The sequence below is a fragment of the Calidris pugnax genome, unplaced genomic scaffold, assembly GCF_001431845.1.
Source record: "Calidris pugnax isolate Ruff unplaced genomic scaffold, ASM143184v1 scaffold30, whole genome shotgun sequence".
NCBI lineage: Eukaryota > Metazoa > Chordata > Aves > Charadriiformes > Scolopacidae > Calidris > Calidris pugnax.
The window spans coordinates 4,581,803-4,599,531 of record NW_015090776.1 but is presented as its reverse complement, the minus strand read 5'-3'; the positions used below and the strand labels follow the sequence as shown (position 1 = coordinate 4,599,531).

At 47.1% G+C, this 17,729-nt stretch overlaps 1 protein-coding gene across 2 annotated transcripts in view; it reads right to left on the bottom strand.

The window, feature by feature from the left end:
* The window catches only part of EDC4 (enhancer of mRNA decapping 4), a 39,584-nt gene extending 22,525 nt beyond the window's left edge, over positions 1–17,059 (bottom strand). Inside the window, exons 1-12 of one of the 2 annotated variants that reach the window (XM_014947024.1) lie at positions 16,919–17,059; positions 12,215–12,371; positions 10,966–11,077; positions 9,650–9,749; positions 7,949–8,138; positions 7,312–7,459; positions 6,568–6,672; positions 5,534–5,643; positions 4,926–5,009; positions 4,268–4,363; positions 3,152–3,254; positions 2,509–2,689 (exon numbers count right to left, since the gene is read on the bottom strand). In XM_014947024.1, the coding sequence (XP_014802510.1) occupies positions 2,509–2,689; positions 3,152–3,254; positions 4,268–4,363; positions 4,926–5,009; positions 5,534–5,643; positions 6,568–6,672; positions 7,312–7,459; positions 7,949–8,138; positions 9,650–9,749; positions 10,966–11,077; positions 12,215–12,371; positions 16,919–16,997 (1,465 nt within the window). In that variant the 5' untranslated portion in view covers positions 16,998–17,059. The remainder of the gene's footprint in view (positions 1–2,508; positions 2,690–3,151; positions 3,255–4,267; positions 4,364–4,925; positions 5,010–5,533; positions 5,644–6,567; positions 6,673–7,311; positions 7,460–7,948; positions 8,139–9,649; positions 9,750–10,965; positions 11,078–12,214; positions 12,372–16,918) is intronic. The other variant, XM_014947016.1, reaches the window with a different exon arrangement.
* Between the last annotated feature and the right edge of the window lie 670 nt (positions 17,060–17,729).

Genomic DNA, 17,729 nt, shown 5'->3' with positions numbered 1-17,729 from the left:
GAGGAAAAAAAAAAAAAAAAAAAAAAAAAAAAAAAAAATTCCTCACTAGCTAAGTCTGGGACTGCCAGTCTGCCAGGGACTTGTTCTGGCTGTTGAAGTGACTGGTAAGATATATTTTAAGACAGACACACTAGCTTATATCATACACAAGTTCAGACCAGGGCATAACAATCCTTCCTGGCTGTAAACAACCATCATTATGAAGAGCTCTGCCAGCCCTGACAACACTCACCCAGCACCCGTATCGCTCTCACTGCTAAGAAAGCTAAGGAGGGCGAGTAGAAAAGATAAACCTAACTCCCCATTAAAAAAAAAAATAAATGTACTAATCAAGTGAGCATTGATCAGGGACCTGAAGTTTCAGTCCCAGTCTGCTCCTGACCTGCTACATGTACCCTTCTGCATTTCGGAGCAATATGCCACAGACATTGTCAACAACATGAACTAAGCATCACGTACAATAATAAACAGAGGGAAGCACACCATTCGGCTGCACTGACAGTCCAGGAATCTTTCTAACAGGAAATACGTTGATGTTATTCAAAGCATCTGTCCACATTTTACTAACAGAAAAGCAGGAGATCGGGAGCAAGCCAAGAGCTGAAGAGAAGCAGTGTGGCAGTGTGCTCTCCCTGTTTCTCCCTCTCTTCTCTCCTGCTCGGGCCATGGCCACCATGGCCACCACAACATCAGTTGCCATAAGTTGCACCCGGATTTTAGGGGATGGCTGGCAACACACCCAAAACACTGTCTGGAGTGGGGACCTAGATATATTTTTCCCATGAGAATATGACTATAGATCAATTATCTTACTCTATAAATAGTGGACAGCCCCAGAGCCCTCGGAGCTCTCCTGTACGGCAGCGGCTGCACGCCAGGATCTCCCCTTTTGGTGAGGAGGCTCGCTTAAGGTTCTGCTCCTCGAGATTGAGAGATTCCTTGCCACAACAGATTCTTGGTTAGTGACTAGCAGCATGCTCAACTTTGAAATCTTAGCTAAGTAATGTAAAGGGTTGATTGCGCATATATAATCCTTTAGCCATAAACTGTTGACCAAGGCTGGGGCTGGGATTGGATCCAGCTGCACCCAGACTCCTCTCTGAGGAGGTCAGAAAGCCAGGGGATCCCTTCTGAACCTCCTGACTCAACAGGAGGGTCTCCCCGACAGCGTGTCTGACCCTGTCCTCTCTGCAGTAACTAATAGAATATACCTTGACATCGAATGTCGTAAAACATTGTCACATTTACTACTGATTTTGTTAAATCACTGTTTCACCTTAATAAATATTTCACTACTTCTCTCTTACGAGTGAAGTTAATCACTCTGCCCGCGACAGGCAGCAACCAAGGAATGCCTGCATGGGACAGTTCTCCACAGGATTCACCACCATGTTCATTGCAGTAACAGCCAGAAGAACACACCTCGTGTGTTTCTCTGAAGACTCTCCTCTAAAAAGAGAGTTCCTGGTTCATTTCTGTTGCAAGAAGCTTCGTGGTTTGGGAACAGACCTTCCAGACACAATGGAGATGAACCCCACCCTTTCCCTCAACTCACATACTGTCCTCACATCTGCCACAGCTCAGGCACAATTCAGAAACAACCAATTAGTTTCTGCAATCCTGTGCTCACACCTCTGATGTTTAATTACATGGGGTTTACTCAAACAAGCAGTCACAGAAATACATCTTTCCAGTTCTTCCAGGAACCCTCTTGCTCCTGCGAGGCTGCAGCAAACTGTGCTAGAGGAGGCTGTCCCCTGCTGGGGGCAATGACCCTATGTGATCAGATAATGAACAGCTAATCTTCTACCTTAATCAAAGCGTCACCTGCACTCACTTCAGCCCTGGAATGTTTTTGTAATAACAGGCACACCTGAGAGGAATTTCTGAGTGATAAGGTGCAAGGGCTACAATCTGGGTTGGGAGGTTCATGTTCACATTAGGAATATTTTCTTTAGGAAGGGCTGCAGCCCTGGGACAGGGCACCAGAGCAGAGACAGAAGTGTCATGTTTTGGGGCCTTCAACATGCAACTAGATGAAGCTGTAAAGTGACCTAATATGCCACTAGCAATAGTTCTGCCTCAAGCATCAGGTTGGACCAGAGACCTCTAGAGGTCTCTTGTAACCAACTCAACTGTGTTTCCCTGAAGTATTGTAGCTGCACAGGAGGTAAGAGAAAAATAATCATAGAATCGTTATGATTGGACTTTAAGATCATCAAGTCCAACCGTTAACCCAGCAAAGTCAAGTTACCACTAGCCACATCCCTCAGCACCATGTCTGTCCATCTTTTAGATACCTCCAGGGATGGTGACTCCACCACTTCCCTGGGCAGCCTGTTCCAATGCTTGACAACCCTTCTGGTGAAGAAATTTTTCCTAATATCCATCCTAAACCTCCCCTGGCACAACGTGAGGCCGTTTCCTCTCATCCTATCACTTGTTACTTGGGAGAAGAGACTAGCCTTCCATGAGAAAGTCAGAACAGAGATTCTCTTTGTCACCTACCTACACTCAAGTTGTCATTTTCCTCTTCTGCTGGGAGCACTTCAGTGTGCCTTAACCGACAGCGGCTCACTGCCTGGATGCCAAAGCTTAGGACCGGGTGGGTGAGGAGGAACTCTGAGATGGAGCTGAAGTAAGCTTTGCCCTCTTCTTGGTTCTGCATCAGCTCCATCACGTACAACACCTGGAAGAATCAGAAACATAAAGTCGTTGGGCTTTCAGAGCAGACCATGAGTACGTGTGTGTGGACTACAAAGCCTGGCACCTGAACTGGATTTGGAACAATGGAAATAACAGAAGGAATAAAGCCTGGGCCACTTAAATTTGAAACAGAACACCCAAGGGAGCCACATAAAGCACATTCCTATCGGAGTCAATGCCAATCAGGAGCTCAATCCTACTGTGCCCAACATAGGTGTCTCCAAACAAGAGCTTTACTTAAGGATGAAAAATAATCCTTAACACTCTTTAGGAATAATCAGCTGAATTGTTACCATTTGTCATCTTGCAGTGAAATAGCTGAGGCCAACCTCTGCATTTTTAGCTATTAACATGCAAATCCTAGACCCAGGCAGCAGAACCAGTCAGGCCATTGCCCCTTCTGTCTGCATTACCCACCCAGCCAGCAATAAAATGAACCACCTACTTTTCTCTGCACATCGCTCAGTATCAGATATTCAGCAGAAAGGTCCAGGCAGACTTTCAGGCTGGGAAGAATACTCATGGAGCTGAAGATGTCAGGAGAAAAGCTAGATCCACAAATAAGAGGTGCAGAAAGCAAGGTAGATTAGAACAAACAGAATGACTGCTGTGAAACTGCATTAGTTTTAAAAAACCTACAACTCCAGGAGTTTACAGCCTTATTACGGTGCATCCACCCACCAGAAGAAATACATCATTGCAGAAGTTAGTGCTTCACCTACAAGACTTCAGTGGGGAGACCACACTGTAGGATCTAGATTCTGAACATTTAAATTACAGGTGACAATCTGTCATTACTTAACGCGTTCCGTACTCATAGGAGGACAAGAATCAAGGCTACAGATTAAAAAACAAAAATCCAACAAAACCAAAACAACCCTTCTATAGGTTTTGGACCTTCTGTAGAATGAGGTGGAAAAAACAGCACTCAGCTGTATGCCATATTCTTCTCACTTTAAGAGAGTGATTAAGAAGTGGCCTTACACATCCATGTGCTCAGAGGCCACAATCCACCACCAGAAAAGTAAAACCAGGGAACATAAGATGAGTGAAGGGATGGACTAAAGCACAATTTGAACTTCCAGGCTCATGTGGCTCAGCAAGTATGTCCTGGATAATTGCTTAAGCTCTGTCAACATAGCAGCTTCTCGTTATTTAAATCAGAAAAAGCAGTAATAGGAAAAGATCCTAGATTGGTTATTGAGTACCTAGTATTTTTACAGAAGAAAGCACTCAAGGTGTGCAATTTTGGAATGTTCCTCCTCGTGCTACAGATATGTCTATGGTCTGCAGAGCAAAGCGAAGACAACAGGTCTTGGTAGCACCAAGGAGACTGTATAAAAGGATCAACATCCCCTGCCTTGCCAAAGCTTGACCTGGCAGTCTGTCACAGCCCTGAGAGCTTCCAACAGACAGGTCAGACTGGCAAAGGAGGAGGCTCCTCTGAAGATTCAGGATCACCTTCGCAAAGTAAGTATACCCAGAAATTGGGAGCTTTGGAATGACCCACTGCTCAAAGTAAATCCAACTCTTCAGGGGAAGTCAGCATGTCAACACCTACCGGACAGTTTGCAGACACGTCCAAGACACAGTGCACCACATCTTCAGTTCTCTGTTCTGATCCGCTCCTGTGATGAGAAATCTCCAGAAGGGAACCCTGCAGCCACAACAGAATTAAGTCCTCTTTAAGAAGAGCTGGTCCTTCCCATAAAGATGTTTCACAGAAAAGTTCCTCATGAGCTGCCTGTAGCTAATTTTGCCCAACAGTATCTTAAAGTTCCTAGAAAAATCTCTGCTTCCGAGACAGATTAGAAACTATTATAGCTCTCAAGAACCCTGAGTCCACAACTGACTGAAGAAAGAATAAAACTAAAAAACAAAAAGTTACTTTTTAAAACAACTGCAGTAAAAATTTGGAGGATAAGAGGCCAGTTAAAACTGACCATACCAGAAATCTGACAGGACTCATCAATTAGAATTCTCATTGCTTTTGTGGAAATGACACTGGAATTAAGGTCACGTTATACTGTGCTCCAGAGCCTCATTTATTTCTCTCTCCATCACTAGAAAACTGACTGCAAAGAAGACAGGACTCGCTCATGCCACCACACTGATTTTTTTTTTTTCTTTTTCCCCACAATGCAGTTACAAGGAACCCTCCAAAGGCAGAGGTAGAAGACACTACTAAACTCCATCCAAGTACAGGACTGGGGACTTACTCTGGGTCTTGTTTTTTATGGTTGTCACAGAAGAGCAGGCAGGAAAGAGGCCTCCCATCATGGGGTTTCCACTCATGAAGACACCTAGGAAAGAATCACGTAGGAAGTAGTAAATAAGGAATACATAAGGCGGGCTGTGAACACCTTACCCCTTAAGCAAAGACAGCATTAAGCCAGCAGCCACCAAGTGTTACCAGCTTGTAGCTGTCTACAGGCCTATACAGGCACAGATGGACAAAAAAATAAAATAAAAAAATTACATAGTCTGGCATCTTAACAAGGGCACAATACATAAAAGAAGTCAACACCAAGAAGAATAGCTCAGAGCAGTTTTCTGCATTTACATGGACAGTGCAAAACAGTTTGACTCTTGTTTGAACTCCTGCTCCCAGCACAGCTCTTCGCTTTTTTCTTAAGTTCACCAAACCCTGAGTATGTGATATTCACAATGCCATTCTCCTGCAACAAATTACTTTACAAACATGCACCCTATATCTTTAGAATGTCCCAAGAATGACCTCTGCAGGTAATTCTGTAACAAGGAAATTCCCCCAGACAAAATGCTGCTTTCTGTTCTGAGATCCTTCATTTTCTAACTCTTCACTTACCTTGGCTCGTCTTGCCCCTCAATATAGATTTGCCAGAATTTGACAAAACCGTCATGGCTTGCTGTGGCCAACACAGTTCCATCTGGAGAAAGCGCTCCCTCGCTCAGACACTAAACAGAGAAGGGACAAAAGACACAGAAAAGTGATTTTATAGCTCTTCATGGAGAAAGAGTACTCTCTTCAAACAGGAATTCGACTAACAGTCAGATAGCACAGGAGGTCAGAGTGATTTCTAACAGACATGTCACCGGGCAATTTTGCCCTTCACAGAAAAATTGACAGGACTTTTTCTTTGTAACAATAATAATTAACAACTATCTCTTCCAGACAGCAAACTTAAGTACAATGGATTGTGCTGCTACTGTTCTTACTGTTACTCATGTTACGAATGGAGCTCATTTTGTTTTGGGATGTTCTGGCTTTTCACAATCATTATAGACGAAACAATTATGATTGTGAAACAAAGTCATACAACTATTTTATCACCATCCTGTTCAAGAAGTGAGATTGGACTCTTTCCAGTTGTTTCTATTTAGATTCAAAATATCACCTGCTGGATACTCAGCTGCAGTCCCGGTCCCCTGTACTCACAGATATAACTGTGCTCATTAGGGAAATCATGGAAGAACAAAGATCTTAAGACATCGGACTTAATTTCCCCCTTCTCATCCGTCAGTAAACTACTACAGTGCAGAATGTTCCATTTACCAAGAGATACAACAGAAGAGTTGAAATACAGCCCAGGTTGTCAAACAGGCCCTTGGAAGTACAGATGAGGTTTTTCTAAGAGGTTTTTTTCAAAGCAAATGACTACACATTCTCTTTGGCTCTTTAGACAAAGGTTACGTACCGACAGCGTGTGCACACAGCCAGCAGGTTGTGGGTGACAGTGTGGATGGGTAAGAAACTGGGGATTTTACAGCCAATTGTCCTAAGTACTGCAGCTCTTGAGTCACTCTAACCCAAAGAAAACTTAAGTGATGTGTAGCGATCACCTATGTGATGGCAGTAAAGAAAGCAAAACAGGTTTATACCGTGCTGTGGCCTTTCACTACAATGAAGCCTTCTTTGATGTTGGGCACTTCCACTGGCCAGGAGCTGTTGTTTGTTCGGATGATGTCCAAATCCCACACCTCTGCCTAGAAAACAAACATGTGGGCACACAGCTTTATTTCTGCAACTATTGGTCTGATCCAGTGGAGAATTTCTTAATCCTCATTTTATGTCCTGACGTACCAGCCCAATGGCAAGTATGTGACATCAACCTTCCCATTTCCACCTGATGTGGCCAGGAGATGCTTTCCTGGCACCCAGCCATACATAAGTAGAGGCACCTGCTCTTAGTAGTTGTGGCTCACTGAGCCCCCTCCCCTGGGCACAGGCTCAGCCTGAGCAGATGGGTGATGTCTCTGACTCTCCACACTGTCTCTAGTGGTCCTTGCCGTTTGATGGCTGGAAAGTTATCACTTTCCATCCTCCTGAGGCCCAGGGAAGGATCAGCATGACCTCAGAACAAAGGAATCCCACATCTCATATGATGGGAGGATCCCCAGTAGGGACCAGACAGAATCCTTTACAACTCTAACCCTATCAGGTCTTTCCTTCATTAGATTCTCTCCCTCAGGCTGGATGGGGCCTTGAGCAACCTGCTCTAGTGGGAGGTGTCTCTGCCCATGGCAGGGGGGTTGGAACTCGATGATCTTTGAGGTCCCTTCCAACCCAAGCCATTCTATGATTCTATGAATAATGTCAATGTTTCAAAAGCAGGGTTTCCTTACCCTGTCCTCATGCAACAACGCCAAGGTCTGACTTCCCTCTTCACCGCTCTCCTCGTTATCATCCGGGATGAAAGGGCACCAGATGATCCTCCGAGATGTGTTCAGCGGGGTGTTGTCAGGTCGCTTGATGTTAACCAAGATCTCCTCTCTGATCAGCACGGTTAAGAAACATAACATTCTGTCTGCGTTACTAATGGTCAGAATAACCTACTCGGGTTTACTCTGCTGTTAAACACTATTAAATCTCAAGGGGTTTTTTTGATCACTGTGATTCAAAAAGAAACCAGGTAAAAGGATTCTGCTAAGAAAGCAGACCAGCTAGTGTTTCTCCACTGTCAGAAGAGGTTAAGCTTACAAAACTTTAATAGAGTCTCATAATTTTCTCTTGCAGACAGGGACATGATAAGCACAAGAGGAGTACGCACACACATCAATGTACAACCCACACGACTGCTAAAGGACAGATTAAATAATTTCAGTCAGCACCACATCACTGCCACAGGAAGACAGAAAAGCTACTGTGTTGCCCCGGGCTGAATGTTCTAGGAAAGGCTAGGAAATAACTTGCAATTTTGAGGCCACAGTCGCATCTAACCGTTACGCCAAGACTGATACGAGGAGTATTTTGACAAGATACTGGATTTTTTCTTTGTCCATGGCCAAGCGCCAGACGAAAAGGTTTCCTGCCTCATCCAGGCACGCTAGCTGGTTGGAATTGAGGTGAGCAAAAGCCAGGTCTGCCACACCGCCCGTGAATCCCTTCAGCAAGGTCCGCTCAGCAGTGCTGACGCTCAGCACCCGCACCATCGCTGAGCCGTTGCTGGCAACTGCAGAAAAGACAGAGGACACCAGTTATGCCAGTGGTTTCCCCACAGAACTGCCTTTGCTTCCACCCATCAGTGTTCCCAGCACCCATCCTGGCTTCAGCACATCAATAAATACCACGTTAACCCCTTCAAGACCCAGGGTACACGCACAAATATTGACTGCGCCATTCAGCTCAGAAGAGTAGAATGGCAGCACCAAGGAGGACTTTGCCTGCCTTGTAATTCTCCATATCTTCCACAATTTCTTGAGCACCACAAATTCTAAGTTGCTCTACTTAAAAAGTCAACAGAATTTGACTCCTCATGATCCCCGGGATTATTCTCATGAAAGATACCTTCATTAAATGCAAGGCCTAAATCTTTATTCCAGGCTGATGACAAAGCTACCAAGCCTCCAAGAGTGACCTCCAGTGACAGTGAATTAATTTTAATTGCAATTTATTTTTCAGTAACTAGAGAAAAGGAATGACCGAGAGGCAGGCAGCTCAAACACATCTTCTGTAAGGGAAATGCAAAAAGCATAAACACTCACCTGGCAAAAAAGCATTGCTTTTTGGTTTGCTTGACTAAAAAGAACATGCTTTAGAGCATGTACATACCAGTTTCCACCTTCCCCATTCCAGACAAAAATTCACTATAATGCTAGCAGTTTTACGGAGCCCCTGTTGTTTCCACTTCTTGATGCCCAAGCCAACCCTAGCAGGCCACTCAGCTTTCCATAGTGTTACTGCACCCAGCTTTAATACTTTAAAAAAAAGGGTAAGGCACCTTAAGGTTGCTCTAAATAACCTCAGCTAGGAAAAAATGCAGAAACAGAATAATAGACTTCATAAAAGGACAAAGTGATGGGTGATAAAGCTAGGAAGAAAGTGAAGAGCTGATGGAGCCCCAAATACTGTGTGGTTATATGGAGCAGAAAGAGACACTGCAGATGACTTAGTGTTCATCTGTTTCATGTGTTGTGAAACAATCTTTCCCTGGGTTGTTCTGTTTTTCTCTTCCTTCCTACTGCAAAGCACACTGCATCCACATTGCTCTTTGGCTCCTCTAAATTTAGCCTTAAACTCAACTCTAAATTTACGCAAGCAAATCCATCACAAACATTTATCTGCTCAAATTACCACAGGGCTGTCTCTGTGCTTAGCTACAGAGAAGCTTGTTTACTGCAGAAATATTTAATTAGAGGAGTAATCTGAACATCAGTTTGCTGTCTAGTGAAACCAATGTAATCCTTCAACTTTTCTTCCATCCCCAGAGTCCTTCTCTTTCTTTTCTTTCTAATTTCAGAAAAGCTTTCCCTCTCAATAGAAACTCTCCTGCACTACCAGCTCTTCCCTCCCCCATAGCTCCAGCTTCACTTACATTCCTGCTACAACAGCACCCTGACACGGGTATTACAAGATGTGTTTCAATTATTGCCAGTTACCTCCTTCTGATGCAAACTTTGCCTCTTTTAGAGATACACAGAGCAAAAGAATACAAATCACATCCAAGACAAGAAGGTATCTCACCTCTAATGGCGTAAGCCAGGTAAGAGTTTGAAACAGCTATCAGATTGCCGTAATAGTATTTCTGCTCCCAGTCATATCTAGCAACAGGCTGTATTTTCACCTGCTCAGGAGAAAGAAAACAAAACATGAGAAATGGCTGGAATTAACTTTTCCCTGGAACAAACCTGCCAAATACGCCATTCTCTCTAGGGAAGGTCTGTAATGCTTAATAGGAAACCGTTAGAAGGGGCAGCTGGAAAGAAGAATTGCACATTGAATGCCAGGTACCAGAGCCCTGAACACACAAAGTTCTAGCAGCTGATGAACATTGCCTTCCATTGCAAGGAGGAGAGCAGCTCACTGAATTCCTCACGCTGCAGAACAACACTCGACCCTGCACCCGCAGCAAAGCAGCCTCTCCCTCTTTATCAGCACCTTCTCTGGATTCCCATCTCTTGGAAACTTTTTTGAAATACAGAAACACATTTGCTGCACAGACACTTGCTTTTTAGTTTCAATACTGCTTTCCAAGAAACTGAGAGTCCTGGTCTTATTTGATAAGCATTGTCTTTGCAAGTAAAGAATTAAGAAATACTTCCAAAGCTACGGCAGTGATCCTCCCTTTCCTTTTTATCTTCAGTATTATCTATGAAAAAGAGTAACAACATGGTAGAGTATTCACTTACAGTCTCTGAGATCCTTTAATTCATTGCATCTCAAGGAACAAAATGATACAATACAGAAAAGCGCCAAGAGGATGAAGACCAGAGTTTGTTCTCCTAATTATTGGCATTTGTTCTGAGCGTGTCTTGGTACTGAGTTACAGCACTAGTTCTGATCTCAGTGTATTGGTTTTCGTGCAGCTCCAATCTGCTAGGTGGAGCCCTTGGCAGGACTGAGGCTAACAAACTTGGTACTGAGTTACAGCACTAGTTCTGATCTCAGTGTATTGGTTTTCGTGCAGCTCCAATCTGCTAGGTGGAGCCCTCGGCAGGACTGAGGCTATCAAACTCAATCCTCCCTCCACAGTAAAGACCTTCTGGTGAAGAAACAATCAGCAGGAAAAGCTCGTTTGTGAAGGAAGTCACTTTTCCAAGAACCTACAGCTTAGATTACGGACTTATTCCTGAAAATTAGAGGATAACTTGGCCAGACTCTGCAACTGCTTACAAGATCCCACTCCAATTTCCCCTGCCTTGTTAAGCACTTTGACACATTTGTATGTAATTAGAAGCTCCTAAAACACAGGACAGCAGATAGTCATTTCTGTTTAAAATATTCAAGCATGAGTTGATGTGACCAAAAGAGACAGAACTATGCTTTCTCTTGCTCCTTACCTTGTTACTCCCTCTGGCCTTACTGGTGATGCTGGAATCACTGCTGGCCACTATCTCCACATCTTTTGCTGATATCACTACACAAGTGGAGCTGTCATCACCGGAAAGGCAGCTTTGAGGGGAAAAAAAAAGGGGGAAAAAATAAATCAGACAGTACTCCACAGAAAGAGAAGAGAGTTCAGATATTTGCTACTCATAATTATAACAGCAGTGCAGAAGGAGTGTCTGTTCATCTAGGAGGTCTGAGCTGAACACCTGCAAACAGAAACTACTTGCAGTTAAAAGTCTCCCTTTCCCATGTGCCACAGGTTTGAGAGAGCCAAACACCTGGTTTATTCAGCTTAAAAACCTCCAGTCTGTTTGACTTGAGCACAGACCTACATTTGGTTTAAAGCACCCAACACTGGAAGGTGCAAAGAGACCAAAGCCAACCAGTTGAACCTCATCAACAACAGTGCACACCACTCATGGTTCTCACAGCATCCTCTCTCAAAGAGAATCCAAACCAAAGCTACTGACATGAACTCTGATGTTACAAGTCAGCAGATGCAGCCAAGCATTACACTAATTAGAGTGATGTGGATTTGTAACTGTGGATTTGTATTATTACTCCCACAACAAATCCACAGTATTCCATATGCATATGTTCTCTCGCATACAAACATTAAAAGCCACATGTGCTGTCCAAACCAGACCGGTATATGCACAACTCAGCAAAGAGCTGGGTAGAAATCTAGCTCAGGATCATTTCTCCTGTTTTAAGTTATGTAGAGAGAAATACTTTGACAAGTGCAAGGTCTACCACGCTGCAAACCGGTATTAAGTTACCTCTCAGGTAACTTGTGTCCCTGAAAGAGTCCAGCTGGATGTCTACATGAGAACGCCAAGTTTCACTCAGAGCCCTGCTAATTTATCTCCATCTTTACTTACGACGTCCACCACATGGCCAGTCGTCCTCCCCTTCTCTCTAAACAGCTCTGCCCATATTCTTCAGCTCCTGAGCAGCAAGGACAGCAGGCTCCATGCATCAGCCTCACAAAAGTTACAAAAACCTCTGACAAACAGCATGGACTCACAATTGTCACCTGAACTCAACGTAAAACTCACTATCAGATTCCCATCATGCTTGGCCAGGCTCAGAACTAATTTTTAACCATTTTCTATCCACAATCAGCCTTTTTTTTTTTTTTTTTTTTAAAAAAAACGGACCCCCAATTTTTTTTTTTTTTTTTGAAAAAAAAAGACTTACATGACTTGCTTCTCCTGCAGGGCTCCCAGAGAAATGCTGCGATGCACTGGCTTGGTCAAAGAAGGTCCATCTCCGGGCACGATGGGGTCAGGCACCAGCAGCCCATTTAGGTCGCCGTTATACGAATTTGACGGTCTCTGGTTCTCATTCACTGAACCTAGGGAAAAGCACAACCAACTGTGCACAACGTCCACTTAAAAGTACCTTCACTGAGTGAAATACACTACCTCCAGATGGTTTTTTGTCTGTTCTACTGGTCTATCAGATAGAATACGTTGAATTCATTGGGAAAAAGTATTCTTCTCCAAAAAGGATGTGTAAGAACCCTTCTATATAGGAAACTTACCTCTACCTCCACACAAACGAGGGAAGTTACAGCTCTTACACAAGCAATCCCAGCAGAGCAGAAAAACACCGAAGGAACAGGTGCGAGGAACTTACCAGGTTCAAGGAGCAAATAGTCCTGGATCAGAAAGACTGAGCTGGTAATGCAAATTTACTAAATCTACTGCCAGACCAAAGGGTTCTTGAAGGGTCATTTCTAACCCTCATGCCTGCAGAGAGATCTCTCAAGCCCAGCACAGTCATCAGCTGCAACATTTGGGGGTGGCTGTACATTTATTACTTTCCAAAACTGGCTTCTGACAGAGACCTGACCTCAAAAGTCCAGTGTTTGAGTAACTGAGCTATGAAACCGGGCAGCTGTGCCTATGGGATTCCCTTATTTTTCCCTTGGTCAACTAGTCACATAGAAGTTTACAGCACCCAGAGCTTCAGGAGCACACGTGCCCTGACTTGGTATATTTGGCCAAGCACAAGCTGCCCAGTGGCCTCCATACCTTCTGATGGCCTTTAGAAGGAGACAGATGTAACAGGGGGTGAAGGAGACTCTTCTGTTTCACCAGCAAGGTACATAGTTGATGACGATCCCCTGGATGACTGGAGAGGAAGGCTGCTCCATCCACACTTACACATCAACACACCAAAGTCAGAGCCTCCTGCCTCGACAGAACCCTTGCTTGAAATTTTCAATGGTTTGGAAAACTGAAATTTCATATACTGTTGCCAGGTAACAACTGCAACTCAGCTCCTGCAAAATGGCTGCTCCTGGGACCAGAAGCAGCTCCACCGTTCCTGGCACACGTAAAAACCTAAACAGAAGCGTGGGCAAGAGGCATGTCCTCTGAAAGCCCAGCAAGCTTTCCGTTACCACACAGGCTTTAACGCACCAGGATAAGCTCTGCTGCCTACAGAAATAACTGCAGAATATTTAAAACTTGCCTGTAATTAAATCAGCAGCTATGCCGTGGGCACAGAAAGGCTGTGCAGTGAGAGGGTATCCCGATGCTGAGCCCATTCGGGCGCTCACCTCAGTTTACCTGCCCTGCATGAAGAACACAGCAGCAGCACTCACACCAGCACAGGGAAAATTCAGCCCAGGGAATGGGATCCCGCAGCCAGCCAACACCTGTGCTGCACTTGTTGGTGCAAGATTAAGATATGCCCCTTATTCCTACAGCACGCGGTGGGTGCTCGTCCACTGGCAGCAACTTCCATCAACAGCAATTTATCCTTTGCAACTGAAAGCAGGAAAATACTCACTAGAGAAAAAGCATCCAGGCTGCCAGAGAAAGATGATACAGTCTCTGCTCTATTTGCAGCATCAGGAATGTCTCATGTAAAGGTATCTGCTCTCTTAGGGACAGCAGGACAGTGACGTTCACTCCGTGGGAAAGGGAAGGAGGAAACACTCCCCAGAGGCTGTCGGGCACAAGAACAGCACACGGAAATTGAGGAATGGGGCTGAGCCTATCCCTGTCTCAGTGGGGGTCACAAAGCACAGGGGCTGTCTGCACACAGTCCTGAAGGCATGAAAGAAGGGGAGAGGCTGTGCTTAGTAGGTACGCGAAGAAAATGAAATTTTAACCTAGACTAGCACTGTCCTTCAAAGGGAAAGAAGTGGGGTTGTACTCATTACCTTTTTAGAGCGGGTAAGCAGGGGCAATCAGAGCTGAGACACTAAACTCTTCCTGATCACACCATCACCTGCACCAGGGGATGAGGCTCTTACTGAGAAGAACACCCCCCTGATAGATGTCAGGCAAGCAGGGTGAGCCCACAGAACTCATGGTTACCAGCAGAGATTTCAGATAGATCTCAGTTAGAAATTCTTTGCTGTGAGGGTGGTGAGAGCCTGGCCCAGGTTGGCCAGAGAAGCTGTGGCTGCCCCATCCCTGGAGGGGTTCAAGGGCAGGTTGGAGGGGGCTTGGAGCAACCTGGGCTGGTGGGAGGGGTCCCTGCCCAGGGCAGGGGGTGGCACTGGGGGGGCTTTAAGGTCCCTTCCAGCCCAAACCATTCTGTGATTCAGTTGGGATTGCAGGATTCTGCCCACAACACCTGCAGAGACTGTGCTCCACAGCACACTGGCAGTGAGGCCCTGTCCATGTGTCCCCACTGGGAGGTCCATGGTTTGAGCATGCAGCTTCCCCTTGCTGAGGGCATGGCATGAAAAAAAAGGGGCAAGGGCTACTGAAGCAGTGGATGATGTTTGCCAAAACTGGGAGAAGACTGTGTCAAGAGAGACTGGGGTGGCGAATCGCATTTTCACAATCACTGAAACCAACAGGACTGAAAAAATGCTGTGACAGTTGTGAACTCTTTAGAGCAGAGAGCGTTTCTCGTCACCTGCCTGGACAGCACACAGAATAACATAACGCTGCTCACAGCTATGCCCACCCAGCACTGCAAAGCTTTCCTAGTGGTAATAACCACAGAAAACAGCTACACCAGTCTCTGCTGGGTATTAAAATCCAAAAGTGAAACCCAGTGTATAACAGAAACTGGAACTAGAGAGGTCTTTGACCACAGCAACTTTATACCAGACAAGACTGGCCACACACACACAATTCACGACGCTGCTTTGATTCTCTTAAAAAAGCCTTGAAGGATCCCCCAGTTTCCTTTTCCTCTGACTTCCTAACAGGATTTTCAGAGGCTTTCAGGTCTTGAGGTTAACAGACAAGTACTCTTGCTCTTCACTTCATTATGTCCCATTCTTTCAAGTCTACTTGCTCCTACCCAGGCAGTGACTTCTGCTGAGATCAACCACAGGTTCTTTACGGCTTGACTTACTGCCCATTTGCTCCTTTTCCTCTCAACTGCCTTCTTGTGCGCTGGAGTTCACAGACAAGGTATAAAGACAATGAACAGGAAAGAAGAAAAATGGAAAGATATAAGCCATACTCAGTAAATAACTCCTTTGTGTCAACCAGCAAGAGAAGCTGCTGCAGGTGAAAGTCAAGTCACCTTGAAAGAACAGAAACAACTCCAACCATTTCCCCATCGTGACGTATCCTTTTAGGTCAGAAATTGCCGTGAAACAAGTGTTCCCCATCCCTGTCCCGAGTTCTCCTTTTAGTCTTTCAAGTACAGAGTGCTGCACCATCAAGGAAAAAAATATATTTCTTAAAAGAATTATAATCCAGGAGCACCCAAGTGCTCCAGAAACAAGAGAAACTACTTCAAGTAATGAGAAGTTTCTCTGTGAATAGTAAAACTAACACAGCTGACTTCCTATAGATTCTCTCCATCACCCCATGTGCCTCTACACCCCTCCCACAACAATCCCGCATCCAACCGCTCATCCTTTCAGCCAAGCAAAAGGCAGCACATGTGGCAGTTGCTTTGGAGGTAGAACATTCATACTTACTCTCAGGACACTTCAAAGCCAACATGTTCCTGCCTCTTCCTCAACAGGAGCACAACACGGGCATAAATTCTATCCTCTACCCAGCGGTTAAGGTTTTACTTGCAAAATATTCACAAAACACTCTGCCTTCAGACCTCATCAGGTTTGAGGATAGCTCAAGGGAGACCTTATAGTGGCCTTCCAGTACCTAAAGGGGCTCCAGGAAAGATGGAGAGGGAATTCTTACAGGAGCATGTAGTGATAGGACGAGGAGCAATGGTTTTAAACTGAAAGAGGGGAGATGGAGCTGAGATGTGGGGAAGAACTTGTTTGGTGGGAGGGGGGTGAGAGCCTGGCCCAGGTTGGCCAGAGAAGCTGTGGCCGCCCCATCCCTGGAGGGGTTCAAGGGCAGGTTGGAGGGGGCTTGGAGCAACCTGGGCTGGTGGGAGGTGTCCCTGCCCAGGGCAGGGGGTGGCACTGGGGGGGGCTTTAAGGTCCATTCCAGCCCAAATCATTCCATGATTCTAAAGCAGAGCTGTGAGAGGCCTGAGAGCCCCTTCCCCTGAGCCCAAGCATCACAGATGTGGGATGGAGACTCGGGCAAGGAGGTGCTCAGTTGCCGGCAGCGATACCTCTGGGGTAAGAGGAGCCCAGAGACCCGCAGCAGAAGCGAGCTCTGGATCCGAACTGCTCCTTCTCTGCTCCGCGACAAGAGCCCCCCACCCTGAGCTGGGGTCCCTCCCGGCTCCTCTCCTCACCCGGCGGCTGCACCCCTCCCCGGGCAGGGCCGACCGGGACCCCCCTCGCCCCGACGCCGGCGGAGGGCGATGCCACCGGCGCCCCGAGGGAGACGGGCCAAGCCCCAGCTGAGGGACTTGAGGGGGGGTGTCGCCTCACGGAGGCACCGGCCGAGGAGGGTCCGGCAGCCCCGGCCCAGGACAGAGCCCTGTGCGGCGGCCCCGCCCCGGCCCGGCCAGGCCAGGCCCCGCCGGCCTCCCTCGGCCCCGGCCCCTCACCTGCCGGCCGGTCCAGCTTGAGGATGTCCCGCAGGTGCTGGGTCGCGTCCTCGATGTCGATGCTGGAGGAGGAGGCCATGGGGCTCGGCCCGCTTCCCGCCGCCGCCGCCCGCACAACCGCCACCGCGCTGCCCCGGCCTGGCCCGCCGCTCCCGCTTCCGCCTCCGGTCCGGGCCTGCTGCGCCGGGCGGAAACCGCCGCCGGGACGGAGGGTTCCGGGCGCGGAGGGGGAGGAGCCCGACCGGCACGGGGCGGCAGGGCCAGGACCGGCGGTACCGGCCCCCTCCTCCCCCCCGCGGGGCCGGAGCTCCCCCGCCGGGCCGCCAGCCCGGGCCCTGAGGGGGCGCCGGCGGCCGCAGGGGCCTACACCGGCCCCGGGGCTCATCTTGCGGGTGACCCCCCCGGCGTTACGGCCGGTGTGAGCTCCCGCTGGGGCCAGAACGGTGAGGGGAGAACTGAAGTCTCACCGGTAACGGGTGTTTGGGGAGTAAAATAACGTCAGGCCGCCCCCTGGGCGCCGTCCCAGGCGGGCAGTCAGTGCGGGTACAAAGCCCAGGCGTTACAACAGCAGAACCGGTCACGGTTGGAAGGGACCTTCTAGAGATCATCCAGTCCAACTCCTCTGCCAGAGCAGGGTTGCCCAGAGCACATCACTCAGAACAGCATCCATTGGGGCTTGAAGATCTCCAGAGAAGGGGACTCCACACCCTCCCTGGGCAGCCTCTTCCAGGGCTCTGCCACCCTCACCCCAAAGAAGTTCTTCCTCAGATTGGAGTGGAACTTTCCATGTTCCAGTTTGTGCCCGTTGCCC